We start from the raw sequence: 19943 nt of genomic DNA, 5'->3' as shown, positions 1-19943 counted from the left end.
CACAGGACATGTCTATAAAGCTTACAAGACCTTAAGATCAAGAGAAATTATGATTCCTAAAGTTGCATCAGATACATAGTCAAAGATCAGTTATCTGTAAAGCTAGACATATTATACAAGTTTTATGTAACTTGATCTTCCAAGTCACTTTTGTCATTAAATATTCTCATAAATGTGACTATAATGTAATAGCAGAAGAAGGGAACAAGAAGAAAATGCTATCATTGTACATAACATACAGCAGCAGCCAGACAATCTGCATACTCCGATTGTGTAGAAAAAAGTCGTATCTAACAAAAAGGAAAGAAGGACACCAAGTTATTCAGATGCGAAATAGAGAAAAAATTTCAGGCAAGTGCTAGCATCTTCTTTTTTTAAATTAAAGAAATTCAAAAGGAAAGGTATACTAACTATTTCAACTAAAACGAAGTGGTGGTCTTTTTCTATTCCAACCAGAAGTACAAACTTGCTTAAATCAATCAACGACCGCCATTATTAACAGTTTCAGCCTTTAAATTGCTACCTTGTTTTTTTTTGCTTGCACTAACAGCTATAGCCAAGAACCTTAAAACCAAAGAAATTGCAGAAGGAAAAGCTCCCTACGATACAAATCTCATAATTTTTTCATGTTATTCTTCCTACTTGAAGGAATATAATCTATGCCAAAATGGCTAGTCAAAGTTAGGACACTTATTATATATAATAGACACAGGATATTTCTAATTCTTGATCTATGAGGGACTATTATTAGCACTCACCCTCATGTTGTAGGGACCTCTTTAGGGCTCTTACACGTTAGATAATCCTACTCTGACACCATGTTAAGGTTGTGTCCAAGTCCATTCTAAATGACCAACTGAAGCTAGGATTGCTATTCCCATGTAATAATCATAGGACGTTTCTAATCCTAGATCCATGTGAGACTAGTCTTAACAATATCAAGCCTAATTTCACAGGGTTTTAACTTGCTGAGTTGTATGAACTTTATCTGCTTTTGGTTTAGCGTCTATGCATGGCTGTCAACACTGCATAAATACCAAATATACATGGCTCTCCGAAACTGTCGAGTCACGTATTCAAGCAAACAGTCACCAGCAATAGAACCAGTTTCCATAGATCAAACCGAAACAATAAAAGTACCACAGTTCAAACAATAATGAACCAAAGTTAAGAAGCATTGCAATATTGAACCAAATTTCAATGATCACAATATGCTTCTTAGAAGGCATAAATGACTACAATATGAAAATTATCTGGACTACGATTTAATAAATAACTACACCACGACATGCAATCATAGACCAAAATTTCTGAGGAAAATAACTCTCTCGATCGAGCCGAAAATCAAAGTCTCTGAATAGCATTATAACAGAGTTAAACACACATTTGGAAGCGTTCGACCGAATTTCGAAGATGAAACCGGAAAATCGTTCAATATATGCGTACCTGGATTAAGATGAATGCAGCTGCGGCGGCCAGAAGAAGGATTTTGAAATCACATAAATTTGGCGCCATTCTCGTAGTACGGAAATGGCAAAAATTTGAGATATTCGATCTCCGAAACCGGAATAATAAAGTGTAGATCTGCAATCGAGAGTTGTCGTTTCCACTCTCTTAACGAAAAGTCGTGAAAAATGTATCAGCTCAGTAGTATGCTGGAGGACAACGAACAGAGACCGTGATTGTCTCCAGCGCGGTTCTAATTTTCAAACTCGATCGTGGACTTAGAGCTGGCAGCTGGTAATAATTCGATCTTCAATTGGCCTTGGATGACCATATTTTAAATATTTAAAATGATAATTAATAATCCATTCTCAATTATATTTATAATTATGATATTTAATTAGTCATATTTAAAAATACAACATATAGAAGGACCATATTTAAATGTTGCTTTTAATTAATAAATATTATTAGAATATAGGAAGACCATATTTAAATGTTGCTTAAGATTTAAAAAAATAACTAAAGTATCATCATAAATAGACCATAATAAAAAATAAAAAATAAATTTAAAATTATTTTTTAGTTAAAACTACATTATATTAGATAAAATTAGAAACAGGTAAAAATAAAAGAGGAAAAGTGGTGGGTGGGTGGATAAATTTGGAATGCTTAGAGCATTTTAAATATATCATTAATAATCAAAATTAATAAATGTCTAATATTTCAGGGTATCTAAATAATGATTAATCATTTATCTTCTGTTAACTACTAACGGTAAAGATGACCAACCAGGTAACGTCTCAAGAACATCTCACCCAAATCTCCTCTCACCATATTTGTTCGAAGTCGCTCGATGAGGTGTAGATGACCATTTGCGGGCGAGCGTCGTCTATTAGAGATTTAGTCTCACATCGTCGTCCCCATCATCGGTCTTTCGGAAGGCGCAGATAGGGAGAGGCCGTGTCCAGGAGGGGAGCCCCTAGTCTCTCTCTCTCTCTCTCTCTCTCTCTTGGCCTCTCTCCTATCTCCGTCATCCTTGTTTCTGGGTTTTTATTCCTCAATCTGTAGCTTCTTTTCCACACGGACAATTTGATCCAGTTTGATAGAGAAAAAATTGTCGCCATGGTGTTCTCATCAGATGCGAGCTCGTCGTCTTATTCTCTCCCGACTGAATCAACACCTCTTCTCCCCAAATTCCATCTCTCATCGCAGCCGAAAACACTCGCCAACATCTTCATCGCCGTCGTGGGAGCCGGCGTCCTAGGTCTACCATACACCTTTAAGAAGACCGGATGGCTCTTCGGTCTCCTCATCATCTTCTTCGTCGCTCTCCTGACTTATCACTGCATGATGCTCCTCGTCCGGACGCGCCGCAAGCTGGACTCCCTCGGATTCACGAAGATCGCTTCCTTTGGTGATCTGGGTGACGTCGTGTGCGGACCTGTGGGGAAATTTGCCGTCGACGTGATGATAGTCCTTAGCCAGGCCGGGTTCTGCGTCAGTTATCTCATCTTCATCGCCAACACCATTGCGAATTTGTTCAACCAGAGCCCTGATTCGCGGAATGTTCTGGGGTTTCAACCGAAGACGGTGTACATTTGGGGGCTTTTCCCCTTTCAGCTGGGATTGAATTCGATCCCCACGCTGACCCATCTCGCCCCTTTGAGTATTTTTGCAGATGTAGTTGATCTGGGGGCGATGGGTGTCGTCATGGTGGAAGACGTCTTGGTCTTTCTGCAAAGGACACCGACACTGGAGCTATTCGGGGGGCTCTCCGTCGTCCTCTACGGACTGGGCGTCGCCGTCTATGCTTTCGAAGGAATAGGGATGGTGCTACCGTTAGAATCTGAAACGGCTGACAAAAACAAATTTGGCAAAACATTGGGGCTCTCAATGGGATTCATAGCGTTGATGTATGGGATTTTTGGCGTTCTGGGCTACATGGCATTTGGGGAAGAAACCAACGATATCATCACAACCAACTTAGGAAGAGGGATCGTGAGTGGATTGGTTCAAATTGGTCTCTGCATAAATCTGTTCTTCACCTTCCCTCTGATGATGAACCCTGTCTACGAGGTAGCCGAAAGGAGATTCTCTGGTGGCCGGTACTGTCTCTGGCTGAGATGGATCATAGTTTTGATTGTCAGTCTGATGGCTCTGTTGGTGCCAAACTTTGCCGATTTCTTGTCATTAGTGGGAAGCAGTGTTTGTATCATCTTAGGCTTTGTGCTGCCTGCTCTGTTCCATCTGATTGTTTTCAAAGGGGAGATGGACTGGAAGGGGCTGGCCTTTGATGGAGCAATTGTGGTCGTAGGGGTGTTCTTGGGAGTCTCAGGGACCTTTTCTTCCCTAATTGAGATATTCTCCGTGAAAGTCTGAAGCTTTTCGTTCTTACACAACTGTAATATACTAAGATCTCGTCCTTGAACATTCTGTGCATATATCTGAATGTCTTGATTTTTTAAGGAAAAAGGAAATATAGACAGATCGTGGTTTGTATCCCCAGTTCGATTTGATTCCAGTGAACAGGCAGAAAAGGGTTTTTAAGTATCAGCTTATAGCTCTGTTGATGGAATTGGCCAACGAACTGAAATTTCAGCTGTTGGTGAGATGGTTTACAATTTCTATTTTTAATGGAATTATGTTATTGATTTTAATTAAATATTTTAAACTAGTTTAACTTTTGAAATTGTTGTTCAGAATTCATAATCTCATGGAAACAGAATTTCAATATTAGTAAATTTAGTCAAGTATATTGTTGATTTAAAAATATTATTAGAGTATTTTTATCATTTTGAACTGATAAACATATTACAATCTGGTTGCATCTCACATCAAACACATACCACTCACTATGAATGAAACTCTGGCAAAATGGCTGTAAATTGAAGATCATCTCTTAAATGCTTTCTTGAATGGAGCTCATGCAACAGGCTATAAACCAAAGACACTCACCTTAAAATGCACTCCAGTTGTCGGTAGTCCGTCTTGGTGTTTGGTTGTCCAGTGATTTGAATGGACCCGTTGAGCCAAATGGGTCCGAGTCATCGAACGATGTGAACGCACCTGAATCACTTGTACTCCGGATAGAGTCAAATCTTGCAAGGCTCTCAGGTGGGGCAAACAAGCCGCTGTCGTGCATGTTAAAGGAATCAAACCTTGAGAAATTATCGAAAGAGTGATCCTCAGATGCTTGGCTGAACCTTGGTGGAGAGGAAGAGTTGAATAATGGAGTTCCTGGAACAGAATCAGCAAAAAAGCTTTTCTTCTGATAGACGCTCTCGGCACTAGGTGAGTCTGTAGTTCTAATTGGGTTCAGACCAAAGTCACTGCCACCAAAGAAAGAGAGTTCTCTGCTCCTATCAAAATCTGCCTCCTGTTGGGAAGATAAAAGTAACTGAATTAGAACGTGTAAAAGATTGATGTCTGCTCCATGTAAACCATAAGCATGGGTTCAGCTTGAATTTACCTTCGAGCCAAAACCCCATATTGAATCAGTATCGTCGTTGGCATCAAAGGTGGGACCCCATGAGTGGTCATCAGTGAATTTGTCCCCAGAGATAGTTGACTCGGCAGCCCCATGGTCACTGCAAAAGTAAATTCATAAACTTTTAGAATACCTGAATCTGTGGCCATGGATAACTGAAGCACCCAGTATGCTGCTAACGAAGAAAAGTCGAGATTAAGGAGGAAAGATTGAATGTCTCTGCTTGAATTCCTCAATGAAAACTTAATATTAGACACAGTTGGCGTTCACGGCATCTGCTTCAGCCACAAAAAGGAAGAAAGAGATCATTTTGTTAAAGAAAACTACCTGTCTTTTTTCTAAACGACTACTCTTTTTTTATCTTTTCTTTTTTGGAGAGGTCGAAAGCTTTATTAAGAAAAAATAAACAGATACAACAAACAGCTAAGGGGGTCGACAACAAGGAGGAGGCACATGAAAAGAAAAAAAAAATCTGCATATATAAACATGTGGCAATAGAAAAAGCCTTCCAAAGGATTAACAAGCTAGCATAAAATGAATTTCAAGATACAATTTGAATACAGAAATAACGATAACTTAAGAATAGCTTTCGTAGTATGTTAAAGCAACAGCAGAATAACAGCCAAAATACAGAAAAAGCACAAGACTTCCTCCAGAAAAGAACAAAGGACACAGGTGCCTACCACTTAAATTACTGAGAATCAGGACACACACTTAATAAGACCTAACCCCAGAACAGACATTGAAAACCCCCAAACCTGAGAGTATTTTTTTTTTTTTTCACCAAACTCCTGAACTTAAGGATGTTCTCCTTTATTTAATAAAGCTCATACTTTTAAAAAAAATATATTTTTTCACCAAACATGCTTAACCCAGTTGATCCAAATTTCATTTCTACTGGTTCATGCACTTGTGTGGCCATTAAAAGATGACCCCATGGAAACCCAAACAGACTGCTCTTAGAATGAAGGACATTTTCGCTTGTGTGAAGCATGACAGAGCAACAGGGAATAAGGGAAAATGGAAAGAATTAACAGACCAAATCAGAAAGGCCAACGTCGGCTATTACAGTAAGTTAGTCAGTCAGGCTAGGCCTGCAAACTTTTTCAATCAATGGATCAGCTATCTAAGAATCCGACCTTGGTTACTAGCTTGGAGATAAGGTACAAAACAAAGATAAGCTAGAAGAGCCATAAGACAGGGCAATGAAGCAGAAACAGGAGATTTGTAAGTAGTTGTTGCGAAACCTGTTCCTACCTGCAAAATAAATCCCAACCCCAGCATCCAAATACCCATCACCATCCCAGCCTGCCTCCACAAGGCGAAGAGGAGACCACCACAGCACCAGTTTTAACCTTTCCACTTTCCTCACTTTTATAGATTATAATGAGTTCTATATGAGCTTAAAAGGAGAACATACCTAATATAATTGCATACAACTTTTATATGCAGAGTATTTCTTGAAAAAGCCAGCTGAGACAGAATATTCAAGCAATCACACTGCATCTTTCCCATCTCTTCTCAAGAAACAAGTGGGATGATTCTTCATAAATTTTGCAATATCAAGGGAGATTTCAGTTGCCGATGCCTTTGAGGGGGTGGTATGAACCTACATCCCCAAAGGGGTCTTTTTGATACGAAGGCTATGGAAGCAAGCAGTTTATTGGATTCTTTGAATCATGTCAGAATAAGGCCTTCAAATGCAGAAAAGCTCATTTGGTGACGTGACAAAAGCGGAAAATTCTCAATTTCATCGGCATACATATACATTAATGGTTGGGATTCAACGCAAAGTGAGCACGACATTTACTTCGTTTGGCGTCTCTGTGCCCCTTCAAAGATAAAATTCTTCAAGTGGGGTGTTTGCCAAAGTGAAATTCTTACGGCAGATGTGCTCCGAAGAAGAGGTTACCCATCTATAGACCCACTATGTCCTTTTTGCAACAATGAGGCCGAATCCGCCAGCCATACTCTGCTCTTGTGTCAATTCTCATGGAATGTGTAGACCTCTGTTTTATGCAAGTTGGGGTTGCAATTCTATATATTTGCTTATCTGATTGGTTTTTGCAAGTCGATCATTGGCTATCCCCTTCTTAGTCTTGGTAAAATGATGATCTCAGCCTGCGCCAGTTTCGTTCCATGGGGGCTTTGGAATGAACGGAATAGAAGGTGGTTCGATGCTAAAAGTGAATATGAGGCAAGAGTAGCAGAAAGAGTAACGGGGCAAATCTCCACCTGGCTTCTGACTAAGAAGCCCTTTTGCTCTTTCAAGGGCACCACCATTCAAGATAACTAGAGCAATCTGGCAAGTATGCACATTGGGACCAAGGTTCAAGTAATGAAGGAGTGGGCTCCCCCGGAGGTTGGTTACTTAAAATTGAATTTTGATGGTTCTTCTCTTGGCAATCCAGGGATCGCTGGTTTTGGGGGAGTGATTTCAGATCCGTCTGGAAATCAGTGTTTCTCTTATGCTGGTCCATTAGGCATATCCGATTCTACGTCGACAAAGTTATATGGCCTTCTTAATGGGCTCCGTGTGTTCAGAGACAACTGCAGTGGCCCTATTCACATTGAAGGGGACTCCAAGGTAGTGATTGGTTGGTGCCAGCGTGATTCCCTTCTGCTATGGAGGCATTGGGACATATTTCAGAAGATTTTAGATATTGCATCATCATTTTCTTGTATTTGGTCTCACATTCAGAAATCTGCAAATTCGACAGCAGATGTGCTTGCCAAGCAAGGAGCTTCCCTGGAATCTCTTGTTGTAAGAGATTTGCTCCCTCTTCCTTTGTAAATTTTCTCTTGTTAATATAAATACATCTTTATAAAAAAAATGTCTTTTTTTTTTAAATGGTGCATATGTCTTTGTTAATCAGAAGAAGAATCAACACAAAAGGAATTTTTAAAGAAAACCTAAATTTGGTTAGACAATGTTGTCTGGTAGAAACAGATCAGTTTTTTTAGTAAGGTCCGGAGCATATCATCCACTACTCAACAAATCAAATGCAGTACTGCAGACAGATTTTGCAGAACTTGTCTTTGTCAAAGGCCCTGCAATATTTTTTCCTCATTTCAGCTACTCCACTATCATGGTCAAGCCCAGCCCTTTCAAAAATGGATGTCAACTTATCTTTAAAGAAAATGGAGAGCAACTTTCACTCAGGGGTAAACCAGCACAAGATAAATTGTCAGTTGTTAAAAGAAGCAGAATAACCCAGAGCAACATCTTCATTGGGTCTCTTTTTATGAAATTATGGAGATTATTAGCTTTTTTTATTGTATTTGGTTACACATCCCGAGATTTGCTAATTTTGTGGCCGATGTTCTGGCCAAGCAGGGAGCCTCTTTTCAATCCCTTGTTGTTAAGGGTTTGCTCCCTTGAGGTTGTGCTCTTCTTTTCTCTCTCTTAATAAAAACACCTTTCATAAAAAAAAAAAAACACAGAGCAACCTCATACCTATGATTATCTTTGCCACGGGGTGAAACATCAACAGAAATGTCCTTCGCAAACCGTGACGTAGAGAAATCTTGGAATGGACTTTCCAAAGAGCTCCTCCTGAAAGGGCTGCCAGGTGGGCTTTTGGCTGACCCGTCTTCACTTTGGGGATATGCTGATCCACTTTCTGGAACCCTCTCAACTGTACTTGAAGGCTTCTCTGAATTTCCATCAACAGTTGGGGAAGCGCCAAAGGGCTCATCAGGAGAAGCTTTCTCATTCCAAATAAGGTTAGACTTTGGTTTCGCAGGGGCGGCAATATTTGGCACATCAACAGTGAGCTCTTTAACAGTTGCAAATCCTGTAAATGGAAATGTGATCAGCACATAGATCACACTTTTCAAGATTTAGATTTTACTCATTTCTCATATTATTTTTCATGCTCCACCTCTTTCTATTTGTTACACTCTCCAGTTCATCTCATAGAATCATGTGATGAAGAGAACAATTGAACTTACCTTCATCCTCAAATTTGTCCCAATCTTCATCCCAATCAGCTGCTCCCTCTTGCATACCAGGTTGCCAACCTTAAGCACAAAAGAATAAAAAAAAGAATGTAAACTGCATCATATAACTTAACATGAGTATTGTACTAAAGGATTTTAGAAGATAACTGACAGAGAAACTTTGGTTATTCAATCAAGAACATAAGAATTACCAAAATGACAATTATTGACCAGAACACAATATTGAGACACTTCATTGAATGCATTTAGTTTATCATATCCAAGGCAGTTCAACTCTTTTTTAATAAATCAGTGACACCGGAGAAAGGGAAAAAGATAATGCAGGTGTACCAAATGGCAACTCCACAAGTGCAGTTGGTTTAACATGTAAACCATACTTCTTGCAACGTCCATTAAGAGCTTTCACCAGCTCCTCAAGATCTGACTGAATTCGGTCGGCACGAACCTGGAGATCACAGAAATCCGCTTTGAGTTAAGAGTCATGATGGATTCTGAAGAAAATGATATCACCCTATGACTCCTGTTCTGAAACTAAAGACAGACATGTAACTCTTAACATCAATTCATAAATCATTTTTTATTCATACAGTCACACGCCACCTAAGAGTAGAACTTACCTGAAGCAAGCCATCAGCACTACCACCTTGCTCCATTTTGACAATTGCATTATATAACTCCATTTTTCTCTCCTGAAATGCAAACTCATTCAACTGGATTAGCACCAGCAAAAATAATAGCCAGAAATTTTTTATTTCTGAAACACCAAAAATGAAAAGATACCTGAATATCACGAAAAGTAGCCTCCTCAATAGTTAACTTAGAAGCTACATCTCCAACCTGTTTGTACTTCTCCTCATACTTCTTTGCAAGAGTCTCTGCCTGAAAGCATGTAAGTCATGAATTTTTTTCCCAAAGAATAAGGCATGAAGTTTGAATATTCTCATTTAGTATACAAATCATTCCAAGTTATAGAACCAAGGTTCCTATTGCAAAAACTTTTCTTACTGATAGATTATCTAACATGGTTTTGCAAGCCGCCGAGTCGACCTGCAACTTCGCCCAACAACTCGGATTTTGGAGGAGCCAGGTTGGCTCAAGGTAGGGGTGGCACCAAGCCAAACTGGCTCGCAAACTGTTCGAGCTCGGCTAAAAAAAAACTTGGCTCAATTCAGTTTGTACTTGAGCTCGGCTCGAGCTCAAATTAGGCTCGTTAAGTATAACAAGTCAAGTTCGAGATTTTTCAAGTTCGGTTGGTGCTGCGTGAGCCGACTTGTTAGCATATTTTTTTTTTTATGAAAATACCATTTACTCTAATTGCTCTCGTCAATTTCCTCTTTAGTTGGTTGATAATTGCTCTTATTTACCTCAAACCTTAAAGACGATCGATCATTCAACCCTTTTGGGTCTCTCAACATCTAATGTTGTTGTTTGTCAATCGAATAAACACTATTGATAGAGGTGTTTGCTTTTTCTTTTAGGTCTATTAAACTGGTTATTATACATTAGTATGCTCCATTGCAAAGTCTTGGATTCCTATATGATACCTTGCAGTTCAACGGTACCAAGGTCATCACAATATTCTCTTTATTTATTTTTGTAATTTTTTTTTATTTTTGAAGTTTTAAATGTAGATTGGAGCTCGAACCCGGCTCAAGCTCGGGCTCAAACTCGATTCCAATTTTAGGCCCGCGACTGAGCTTGAGTTTGAAGTATTCAAATCAAGCTAAACTCAAACATATGCAAGTTCGAGCTTCGCTCGGCTCGGCTCGATGCCACCCCTAACTCAGGGGTCAGAGTTGCTTCGAATACCCATCCAACCCTGGATTATGAAAGTCAGACGGATAGGATACATAGTCGGAGTGGGTCTCAGGTCATAGACCTGATTCATTGATCCAAGTCAACTCCCTCATATAAAAGCTCTCTAGAAAAAAACCACAATTTAGGGTTTTTTCCATCCTCTCTTACTACCCTAGCAACTTCCCTTCCACCTCTGCTCATTTTCGTGACGAGTTCCACACATTTCCAGCATTTTCCACCCTCCTCTGGTGTCTTCCCCCTATTTCTTCATTTCCACAGTTGTTGAAAAATGAAAAACTTGAGAGGATTCAAGAAGAAGAAAGGGGGAAAATTGAGAAGAAAAGAGTGAGACGAGAAGCAGCAGTATGCTGTGTTGAGTAGAGGACTGAAAAGCACGAGCCCAGAGCCCTCCTGTTTATCCTTTCACTTAAGTTAATTTTTACACGATTGGACAAAATTGCTCCCACTTACAAAAACTCTTATAACCTACAGAATACATATCAGAATTATACTAAACTCAAACTATAAGGTTTTGACAAAATATGAGGTAGTAAAAAGACCAAAATACCCTTGCACTGGTATTTTAACAGTTTTACCGTCAGTTTCTTGTTTCTATGCCAGAACTTGTCACCCCATATCGCTTGGTTGTCAGAAACTAGATCCAGTCTTTCCATTGCCAGATCTCCCTTCCTCCTTCCCCTGGCTTCCTTCTTCCTTTGTCGTCTTCCATCACCTTTCCTCCCCCTCGCTGGTTAATTTTTTTCTATTGATTTTCTATGTTTAACTTAAGACATGCCTAGGTCACTACATTGATTAAAATAAACACTATAGTTATTAATGTAGTTGATTGCTGTTATGCTTAGTTAATTGCATTGTTGTTGAGATTGTGGTCAACCACCAACATGGATAAAATTTATTCTTTTGGGAAGGGGACCACGTGCCAATAAGGAATATATGTCATTTAATATGCAATGAATTGATTAATATATGATTAGCATATTATTGATTTATATAATGTGTATCATTATTAATTTATAATTAATATGTTTTTTAATTAACACTAGCATGAAATATAACACTATGCATTTATTGATTAGTGGCTAATAGAGGAGACAATCGTAAATGGAAATCCTAATAAATGGATGAATAATGGATAATTATCAAATATTTAACAGCATAATGTAAATTTAATTAGTTTATATGGCAATATGTACTATTTACTGATTTATCATCAATAAAAATTCTATAATAAAGTATAAAATAAATAATTAATAATAATAGCCTAATTTATTAATCAATATTTTTTATCAATAATAGTTGATAATAATAATTAATGTATAATAGTATCGATTCAACTAATAGTACTAATATCAGTTTTTTATTTTTTATTATTAATAATTAAATTTCAAACAATAAATAATAGCAATCAATAATTAACGATTATAATTATCAATAAGAAGAAGAAAACGCATATTATATTTATGTTTTGATCTTTTTTTTTTTTTTAAATATCTCTGGCCAGCGCCATATAGAAAGTTATATGGACGAGTTGGTATGCAGATCAGGCGAGACAACCCAATTCACCTGATCTGACTCGGGACTGGGTGAAGTCAGGTCCCCATCCCGGTTCCCAAAACCCTGGTCTTCAGTTATAGGTTTCGTGGAGAAGTAAAACATCAATGCATGAAAGAGTAATACCTCACGTCTATCAGCCAGCGCTTTCTCAGTGATCTCATTGAGTCGATTGTCACATCTACTCTTGTACAAAACCTGATAGAGGGAGCACTGTTAAAAATGACCAAATAATACAACAAAATATGCATTGGTACAAAATCAGGAGATATAGCACATGTTATAAGGAACCCATGCTTCATCACAAACCATCCATAGCACCACAAGAACATTTCATGGTGCAGCCAAGAAGAAAGAGTGTCTGATACATAGCCAATAAGCATTAACATGACTTTCAGCGAGAAGAATTGAGGGGGCGAAATTCAAAAGCTTGTTGAATTTAACTTAAAAGGAATCTGCATCAATTCTATGAAGCAAAGTTTTCCAAGATGCTATAAATATCCGAAACAGAGTAAACAAGAGCAGAACCAAAAAGAACATAAGGTAAACTAGACTTATCACTATTAGTCAGTCAGATGGTGTTTGAGATGTGGCCGACGAGCATCAACAATACTTTCAGCACACAGATCAACCATAGTGTTTTTGTTTTTTCTTGTTCATTTCAGTATACAGATTTGTATTTGAACTTCGAATAGGTTAAAAAGAGAAATGGGGTTATTCAAAATGACGTTTAGCTTGTTAACCATATTAATAAAAAAAATAAAAAAAACACTGAATAGAAAAGGAACCAGAAACTTTAAATAATTAAAACATCCTGGCTTAATTAACTTAAAAGATCCAATCTGCACATAATGCAGATTTATAAACATTAAACTTTCACAATTCACATACATAGCTGAGAGAGGTCTCTGAGATACCAATCATAAAAACCTTCATTATGTTGTATTGAGAATAGGATCTTTAAGTACTCTTTTGATGACAATGGGCTCTAGAATAAATAAGGTTGATTTTACATTTTGTCAGAGTAAAATGATTCAAGATATTAATTCAATTTAAGTGGGCACATAATTACAACAATATTGAAAACAGACGTTACATACAAGTTCTTGCATCTTGGTGCGGTAGAATTCAATCTTCTCCTTTGAATCAAGAATCTCGTTCTCCACTTCTCCTACCTTTCATAATTACAAGGATCAAAATATGTTAGTGATATTAACCTGAGAAATTTTGGCAAAAAACGAAAAGCTTAAAAAATAACGAAACAAAACAGAACCTAGTTCATAGAGTCATTAATCTCATGAAAAGTTAAAAAACGGTGACACACATATTTATATTTGTAACAATATGTTCTTTTTTCTGAAAGCGGTGGAATAGTATAAGAAAAAGAGAAGAGAGCAACAAGGGCCCTCACAAGGAGGATGAAAACATGATAACTACAGAGAAAAGGAAGTAATTGAAAATAGAAAACGTGGAAAAGCAAATAATTCTAGTGGCAGGGTTTTCTCACAACAAGGTGATGTTAAAGAGGCACCATTCCTTGCCATGGAATGAGTAACTTGGTTTGCACTTTAAAGGCACAAACCACAAAACAGTCAAGACTCTGGAAAAGTCCATTGTCCTAAAAAATCTGAAGAACATGCCAAGGGAGAAATATAATTATGTCAGTATTCTAGATATGTTTATGCCTCCAGGGCAAAGATGAGCACTCAGATGGAAAAAAAACAGTACCTTCTTATCTGCATCTGTTGCTTCCTGGAGCTTAGAATTCAGTGAACTCTGTTCCTCGTTACTAAGTTGATTCACCAGGTGCTTCTCCAGTGTTGGCACTCTTGACTTCAGCGGCATCGCCTGGTGCCTAAAATCAGGCTGAGGTGAGTGTTGCACTGGAACAGGTGGCCTTGAGGCACTGGAATGTGGAACTGGTGGTCGTGCAGCAGACATTCCTGGTTGTGGAAATCCTAATAAAAAGCATAAAAACCCAAAGAAAAACATAAAGAGAAATGTAAGACAAGAGGTGAAAATTAAATAGCAGATGGATGGACTAAAGAAATCTAATACAGAAACTTTTGAATGATCCAGTTGCCATAAGTACCCGGACTTGGTCTCCATGCCGTGCCACCATAAGCAGGTGCTGCTTGAGTAGAAACAGGCAGCAATGGATCGAACTTGACACTATCTGGAAGAACTTCAGGAAGAGGACGCCCTTCTCTGTACCGTTCCATCAAATAGAGTGCGGTACAAAACTCTCTGAGTGACAACATACTATCATTATCTTGGTCAGAGAGATCCCACACCTGCTTCAAGACCTCTGGTCCATGCAGATATAAACATAACATAGTAAGTACAAGCAGTTCAAGAACACATTGTTCACCCAAAATCACAAATTGTAAAGATTAGCATGCCTCTATGAAGTCTCCAGCTCAGGAAAAGATTGCGTGCTTGTTCACCAGTAATCTTCCCATCTCTATCTGTATCTACCTCCACAAAGACATTGGTATACTTTGTAATATTTTGTGGAGTCATCCTTGGCCATGGAATCTGAGATTGGCTGGAAGCAGGAATTGTAGCACCAACTGAAACACCAGACGTGTTCAACCCAGAAGCACTGTTAGTTGTGGCAGACAGGTTAGGTGTAACCCCTGATGGCGGCCGCTGCATCTGACTAGCACTCGTAGAGAGATTAACCACATTTGCAAAGGGAACAGGTTGGCTCTGTTTAGCTGCTGGCAGCAATGCAGCAGTTGCAGGGGCAATAGCGGATGAGTTGGGCATGCCACCTGAGAATGTTGGAGTGGGTACAGCTTGCTTTGCTTGAGATGGAGTTGCAGAGAAAACATCTCCACCAAACCCATCTCCTGAGGGAACCAATGCTTTTGAGTCCTTAACTGGATCTTGCAGTTTTGGTGAAACCAAAGGTGTTACACCAGATGGAGCTGGTGGTCTAGGTGGAGCAGATGGTATGGAACCTTGTGTTGACAAGCTGATACCATCAGATGCTATGGAAGGAGGCGAGATCCCTCTATTAGGTACTTGAGAATTCAGCTGCCTTGAGCCTAGCCAATCAGTCGACAAACTGGGTACATTAGAACTTGTAAGCTGTGGACTAGGAATACTACCAGCCCCAGGGTGTCCCATACCAGGACCCTGCACTGGAAGTGACGAAGCACCCGCAGCAGCTTGAGGTGGTCTCAAGAACTGATTATCAGGGGAAGGGAAAAACTGTTGAGTCATTCCTGCAATTGGAGGTGCCTGCTGTCGGAAGCCAACACTGTGAGCTGCAGTGGGTCCTGCTTGAGGGACAGATCGTTGTACAGAACTCGCAGGAGCAGATCCTGGAACAGGATTTATCTGGGGTGGTGGAATTTTTGCTGCTGCCGGACCAAACAAGGCTGCCTTCACAATGTCCGGTGTTAATTCTCGCCCACTTTGTGCTACAGTCACAAGTCTAAGTGCATTATGGAACTCTTGTCGACCAAGGAAACCAGTTTGACTCTTATCGGCATGCATCCATATCTACAGAAAGGAGACCCATGTTAGGTAAACAATCCAAGTAATGCATTAAAAATCCTTAGTTAGGATTTTTAAAGAAAATGACAATATTTCTAGGTGCCAACAACAAACTCTCAAAATGATCTAGTTACACTATTCATATGGAGAGGCTGCATATGTCCATAAGGCACAAATCTTAGTTTGAGTTTCAAAAAAGTTCATGAAATTTCACCAACAAACTCTTCACACACTCCACTTACATTATTCCACTGATCAACACTATAATTACATAACATATGTCCACAAGGCATTTCACATGAAAAATGAAAACATTCAAAATCTATGAAGCGTTAGAGCACTAAAAAGATAAGCACATGAAGTTTTTTTCCTTTTAGGGACTTAAGTGAGCAGATAGAAGTGAATAAATATTTATGTTCTTGGTTAAGAAGTTTTTGTCAGCAAGCTCTTTCTTGTATCAACTCAAGAGACCTGATGACGTAAAATGTCCATGTTCTTGGCTATAAAATTTTAGTCAGCAAGCTCTTGTTAGTCTCAACTCAAGAGTTTCATGACTACATCATCATAAAGGTTTTTATTCATGATTGAGGCAGAGTCTGGCATGAGAGTTCATAGATAACGCATTATCACAAAATTATCTCATCAAAGTGGTTTTCAATACAGGGCAACTTCTCATTCAATGTCATGAAACTTTTCCTGCCTGCATAGTCCAGAAGCTTCTCATTGGCTTAAATGTTTGAATTTGTAATTAAACTATTAGACCAGCTATGTCTCATAGGATATAACGATAGGTAATGAAAACGTAACCAACCCACAGGAGACAAATAATAAAATAAACGTTGACTGGGAAGTACTTTGGAACAGCATCAACAATAGATAGTTCAATGTCTTCAATACACCTAAGACTGAACCAATCAAAAGGGTTTTATCAATCAGTGGCATGGCAAAAAGGAAAGCAGAAATGACATGGAAGCTACCAGGAAACCTATGAAATAGGCTGATCAAGCAAAAATCCTAGCATATAATAAATTTAAAGAGAAGAATATGATGGAATACTGAGCTCCAACATGGTTTTGATGAAATGATATGATGATAATCGATTGTTTTAAAGCTTACAACACAGCTATGCCACCCCAAACTTCTATTTATTTTATGCAGTTGTTGTTAGAGTGGATCAATAGAAACTCTCCACTTGTAAATTAAGGATGATAAACATCACCATCATTTTCATCAGAGCCTTGGCCCACTATGTGACTCACACCTCATTCTGCATTCTACTCTATCATGTGTTAACTCCATTCATAGCTAGCTTTCTTCAAGTCTTTCCTCGCCATTTCCATCTAAGCTATTTTTGGCCTTCTTTTTATTTTATTTTTTAATAGTGAAGCTTTTAACCAAACATAACAAAACATAAAACAGGCCAACTTTTGGAAGTCCGATAGAAGCAAATTCCATAAGGAAAAGAATTGATCCATGATAAGAAAAGATCGGAAATCAACCCCTTCCTTGACAAGCTTATGAGCATTTATTTTGAAGAATTAGGGGCACAACACCAAGTGATATTGACGAAACGAGCAAGGTTTTGAATTTCCTTAAGCATGCTGCACAGCAGCCAAGAAGGATCCTTATTTTTTCTGCACTAATCAATCACAGTTATTAAGTTTCGTTGCACAACTAGAGGCAGTAAAAGCCTTCTTTTTCTCTTTTTTTTTATGAGAAACTTTTTTCAAATGTCAAGCATGTGGAGAAGGGATCTATTTTCAGCCTCCAAGGAATCCATGGTACCAACATGGCAATAAGAGAGGGGAATAATGACACTCATGGTTTCAACAAAGGCCAGCACGTCAAGCAAGTACCCTTTTTAAAATGAAAGGAACACAAATCTAATAAATTATGAAACAGAATTTCAATAACGGTCCCAAGTGAAAATTGTTTCAAGATTTGAATAGTTCCACATTAACTCCAAAAATCAGTCATACATCTGGTCGGTACAACCAAAATCATATAGTAACTGGAAACAATTTTGCCTTAAGTACCATGACAACAGTCTGAAAATAACTGTCACAACATTCCCCAGATTATCTTGTTCGTTTTGTATACATCTTATGCTACAACGAGATTAGATCTGAGCTTATTTATACCTATGTAAATGAACACTGATTCACAGGCACCAACTACGAAAATGAAATTCATGTTATAGGACAGAATAACAACAGGATTAAATCGTTTCGAGTTTTTTTAATCTTAATGCTCTATTGAGTCAAGTCCCACTCAAACAGAGAGGAATGGAAAGAAAATCATCAGCTCTTGATAGAACACAACTAACATATCATCGACACTGAACACAATAAAAAACCAATGAAACAGCATCTAACAACTTTTTGAGCTGCAATTCATCCAAGTAACCATTTCAGAGCCAAAGTAACAAGAGTAACGATTCAGATGAAATTATTCACGTATCACAACTTGAAAAACACTAATACATAGAGAAAAACGAATGGATTCTATAAAGTACCTGCGCAAGGATGTGCTTCGGCAAATTAAATAGCTGAAAAAATGCGACCGCTTCCGCGCCGCTAATCCTCCCATCTCGATCCATATCCGCTCTCTGAAAGTACACATCGAATGTCTCCATACTCGGTGGCCTTGCCATGGCGGTAACAAATCAACCACAGTCGAAACGAATTCTCAGATCAAGACGAAGAATCTTTGCGCAAGACAGAACTGTTTGAAAAAACAAACAGTGTAAAATTACACCGAGTAGAAGATCTAGTTGAAGAGATGGCGGTGACTGGAAGAGAGAAAATGAGGTTTTGACGGATGGGGAAAACGATCTCCAGTCCCTTAGACTTCAGATGGTTGAATACAAGTGATTAGAGCCACTGCTCCGACCGATTAACGTCTCCTGCGCTGTTCCTGTTAGTCCAAGGGGGAGAAAGGACTGCAACAGAAGACTCGATTCTGATTAACGAAAAACGGAATGGACGAATATAACCCCGTGGGATTTAGTGAATTACACGAAGGACCGTGTTTGCTGACAGGTGACCGACGTGGACAACACCGCACATCATTGTGAAAGCTGACAAGTGACAAAGGAAGTTCTGTAGGGAGGGCACGGGCCGAGTCGGTTTTTAAAACTTGAACCTGACTCCGAAAAACCAAGGGGAGGAGAGTGAGACTCGGGTTCAGTTGGGTTGTTAATAGTATACCCTTTTTTGTGCTGAAATTTATATATCAGGAAAAGCTAAAAATATTTTTCTTATTATACATATTTCTATAAAATCCTATTACTGTTTTAATAAAAAATTACATGAAAAATTTTAGAAATTTCCAAGGAAAATTAAATGGACCTATTAGTGTCTTTTTTATGGAAATAAATAAAAATTATTAATCAATCTCATACATTACCATATATTATTCGATAAATTTTTAATAAAAAAATTAAAATAAAAAATTATATTGTGCTGAAAATATTATAGCATCGATTGTTAAATATTAATTCAAAAAAAAATCATATGGTTTTCCGATCTATCTTGGCTGAAAAATCTTACTAGGAAAATTATATGATTTTCCTGATAAGAATTTTCATTAATGTCTCTTATATAATTATTTTGTGCTATTAAGAACCTAAAATACACACTAACTTAGTCCAAATTGAAAGCATTATATGATGGTATGAACATAGTAAAAAAAAGAGTTAAACTTGATAAAATAATTTTAGAAAAAAGCAATATATCGACCTAGAAAATACTACTTGATTAGCTAATTATAGTTGCATATATGACATGTTTAAGTATAACTTTTTTAATTAATTTAAAATTTATAGTTATTATGAAAATTAATGTATTTTTAAGCATAATAATTTAAAGGATAAAACTAATAAGAATTTGAATTTTGAGAGTATGCACCTAGTCTTATATTTTGATGTAACACCAATGTAGATTGGTTAACTTATTCTAATAGATATGTATCTTATATAAAAAATGAGACATGTTACTTATGATCAATGTTGCTAAGATTGAACCGACCATCAAATTAGCAAGTTATTTTCTATATTGGAGCCCATGAAGAGGAAACTAACGCTGGTTCAGTTTGGTAAAACTAGTTGGTTTGGTTCGATTTCGATAGTACTATTGCTTTTAACTATGTTTTTTGTAGGTTCAAGGTGTTT

At 38.0% G+C, this 19943-nt stretch overlaps 2 protein-coding genes across 2 annotated transcripts; one reads left to right on the top strand and one right to left on the bottom strand.

Annotated features, from left to right (window-relative positions):
- Nucleotides 1-2357: 2357 nt before the first annotated feature.
- Nucleotides 2358-4021, top strand: LOC137944244 (amino acid transporter AVT3B-like). Its single transcript, XM_068789866.1, has one exon. It carries the CDS (start codon nucleotides 2569-2571, stop codon nucleotides 3823-3825), a length of 1257 nt encoding a protein of 418 aa, XP_068645967.1. The 5' UTR covers nucleotides 2358-2568; the 3' UTR covers nucleotides 3826-4021.
- Nucleotides 4022-4157: 136 nt separating this feature from the next.
- LOC137944938 (uncharacterized) lies at nucleotides 4158-18691 on the bottom strand. The gene is made up of 13 exons (XM_068790754.1): nucleotides 18288-18691; nucleotides 14668-15778; nucleotides 14358-14573; nucleotides 13994-14223; nucleotides 13366-13440; nucleotides 12392-12463; nucleotides 9677-9775; nucleotides 9514-9585; nucleotides 9227-9341; nucleotides 8888-8956; nucleotides 8391-8730; nucleotides 4916-5033; nucleotides 4158-4822 (listed from the first exon to the last, which is right to left on the bottom strand). Exons 1-13 carry the CDS (start codon nucleotides 18423-18425, stop codon nucleotides 4403-4405), a joined length of 3075 nt encoding a protein of 1024 aa, XP_068646855.1. The 5' UTR covers nucleotides 18426-18691; the 3' UTR covers nucleotides 4158-4402.
- Nucleotides 18692-19943: the final 1252 nt, after the last annotated feature.

This window comes from Aristolochia californica, unplaced genomic scaffold (assembly GCF_029961685.1).
Source record: "Aristolochia californica isolate CCGP_79_NKW_82.1479 unplaced genomic scaffold, dmAriCali1.0.hap1 SCAF_11, whole genome shotgun sequence".
Taxonomy (NCBI): domain Eukaryota; kingdom Viridiplantae; phylum Streptophyta; class Magnoliopsida; order Piperales; family Aristolochiaceae; genus Aristolochia; species Aristolochia californica.
Note: the sequence above shows the minus strand (reverse complement) of the source record. Positions and strands in the feature narration are given on the sequence as shown.

Bases quoted from the DNA above. Each gene is read 5' to 3' on its own strand.
- LOC137944244 (XM_068789866.1), top strand. From the start codon at position 2,569: ATGGTGTTCTCATCAGATGCGAGCTCGTCGTCTTATTCTCTCCCGACT.
- LOC137944938 (XM_068790754.1), bottom strand. From the start codon at position 18,425: ATGGCAAGGCCACCGAGTATGGAGACATTCGATGTGTACTTTCAGAGA. The intron at 12,464-13,365 runs GTATGTAACGTC...TCCCTCTATCAG, and splicing joins GCACCAAGATGCAAGAACTT to GTTTTGTACAAGAGTAGATG. The intron at 9,342-9,513 runs GTAAGTTCTACT...TGTGATCTCCAG, and splicing joins GTGCTGATGGCTTGCTTCAG to GTTCGTGCCGACCGAATTCA.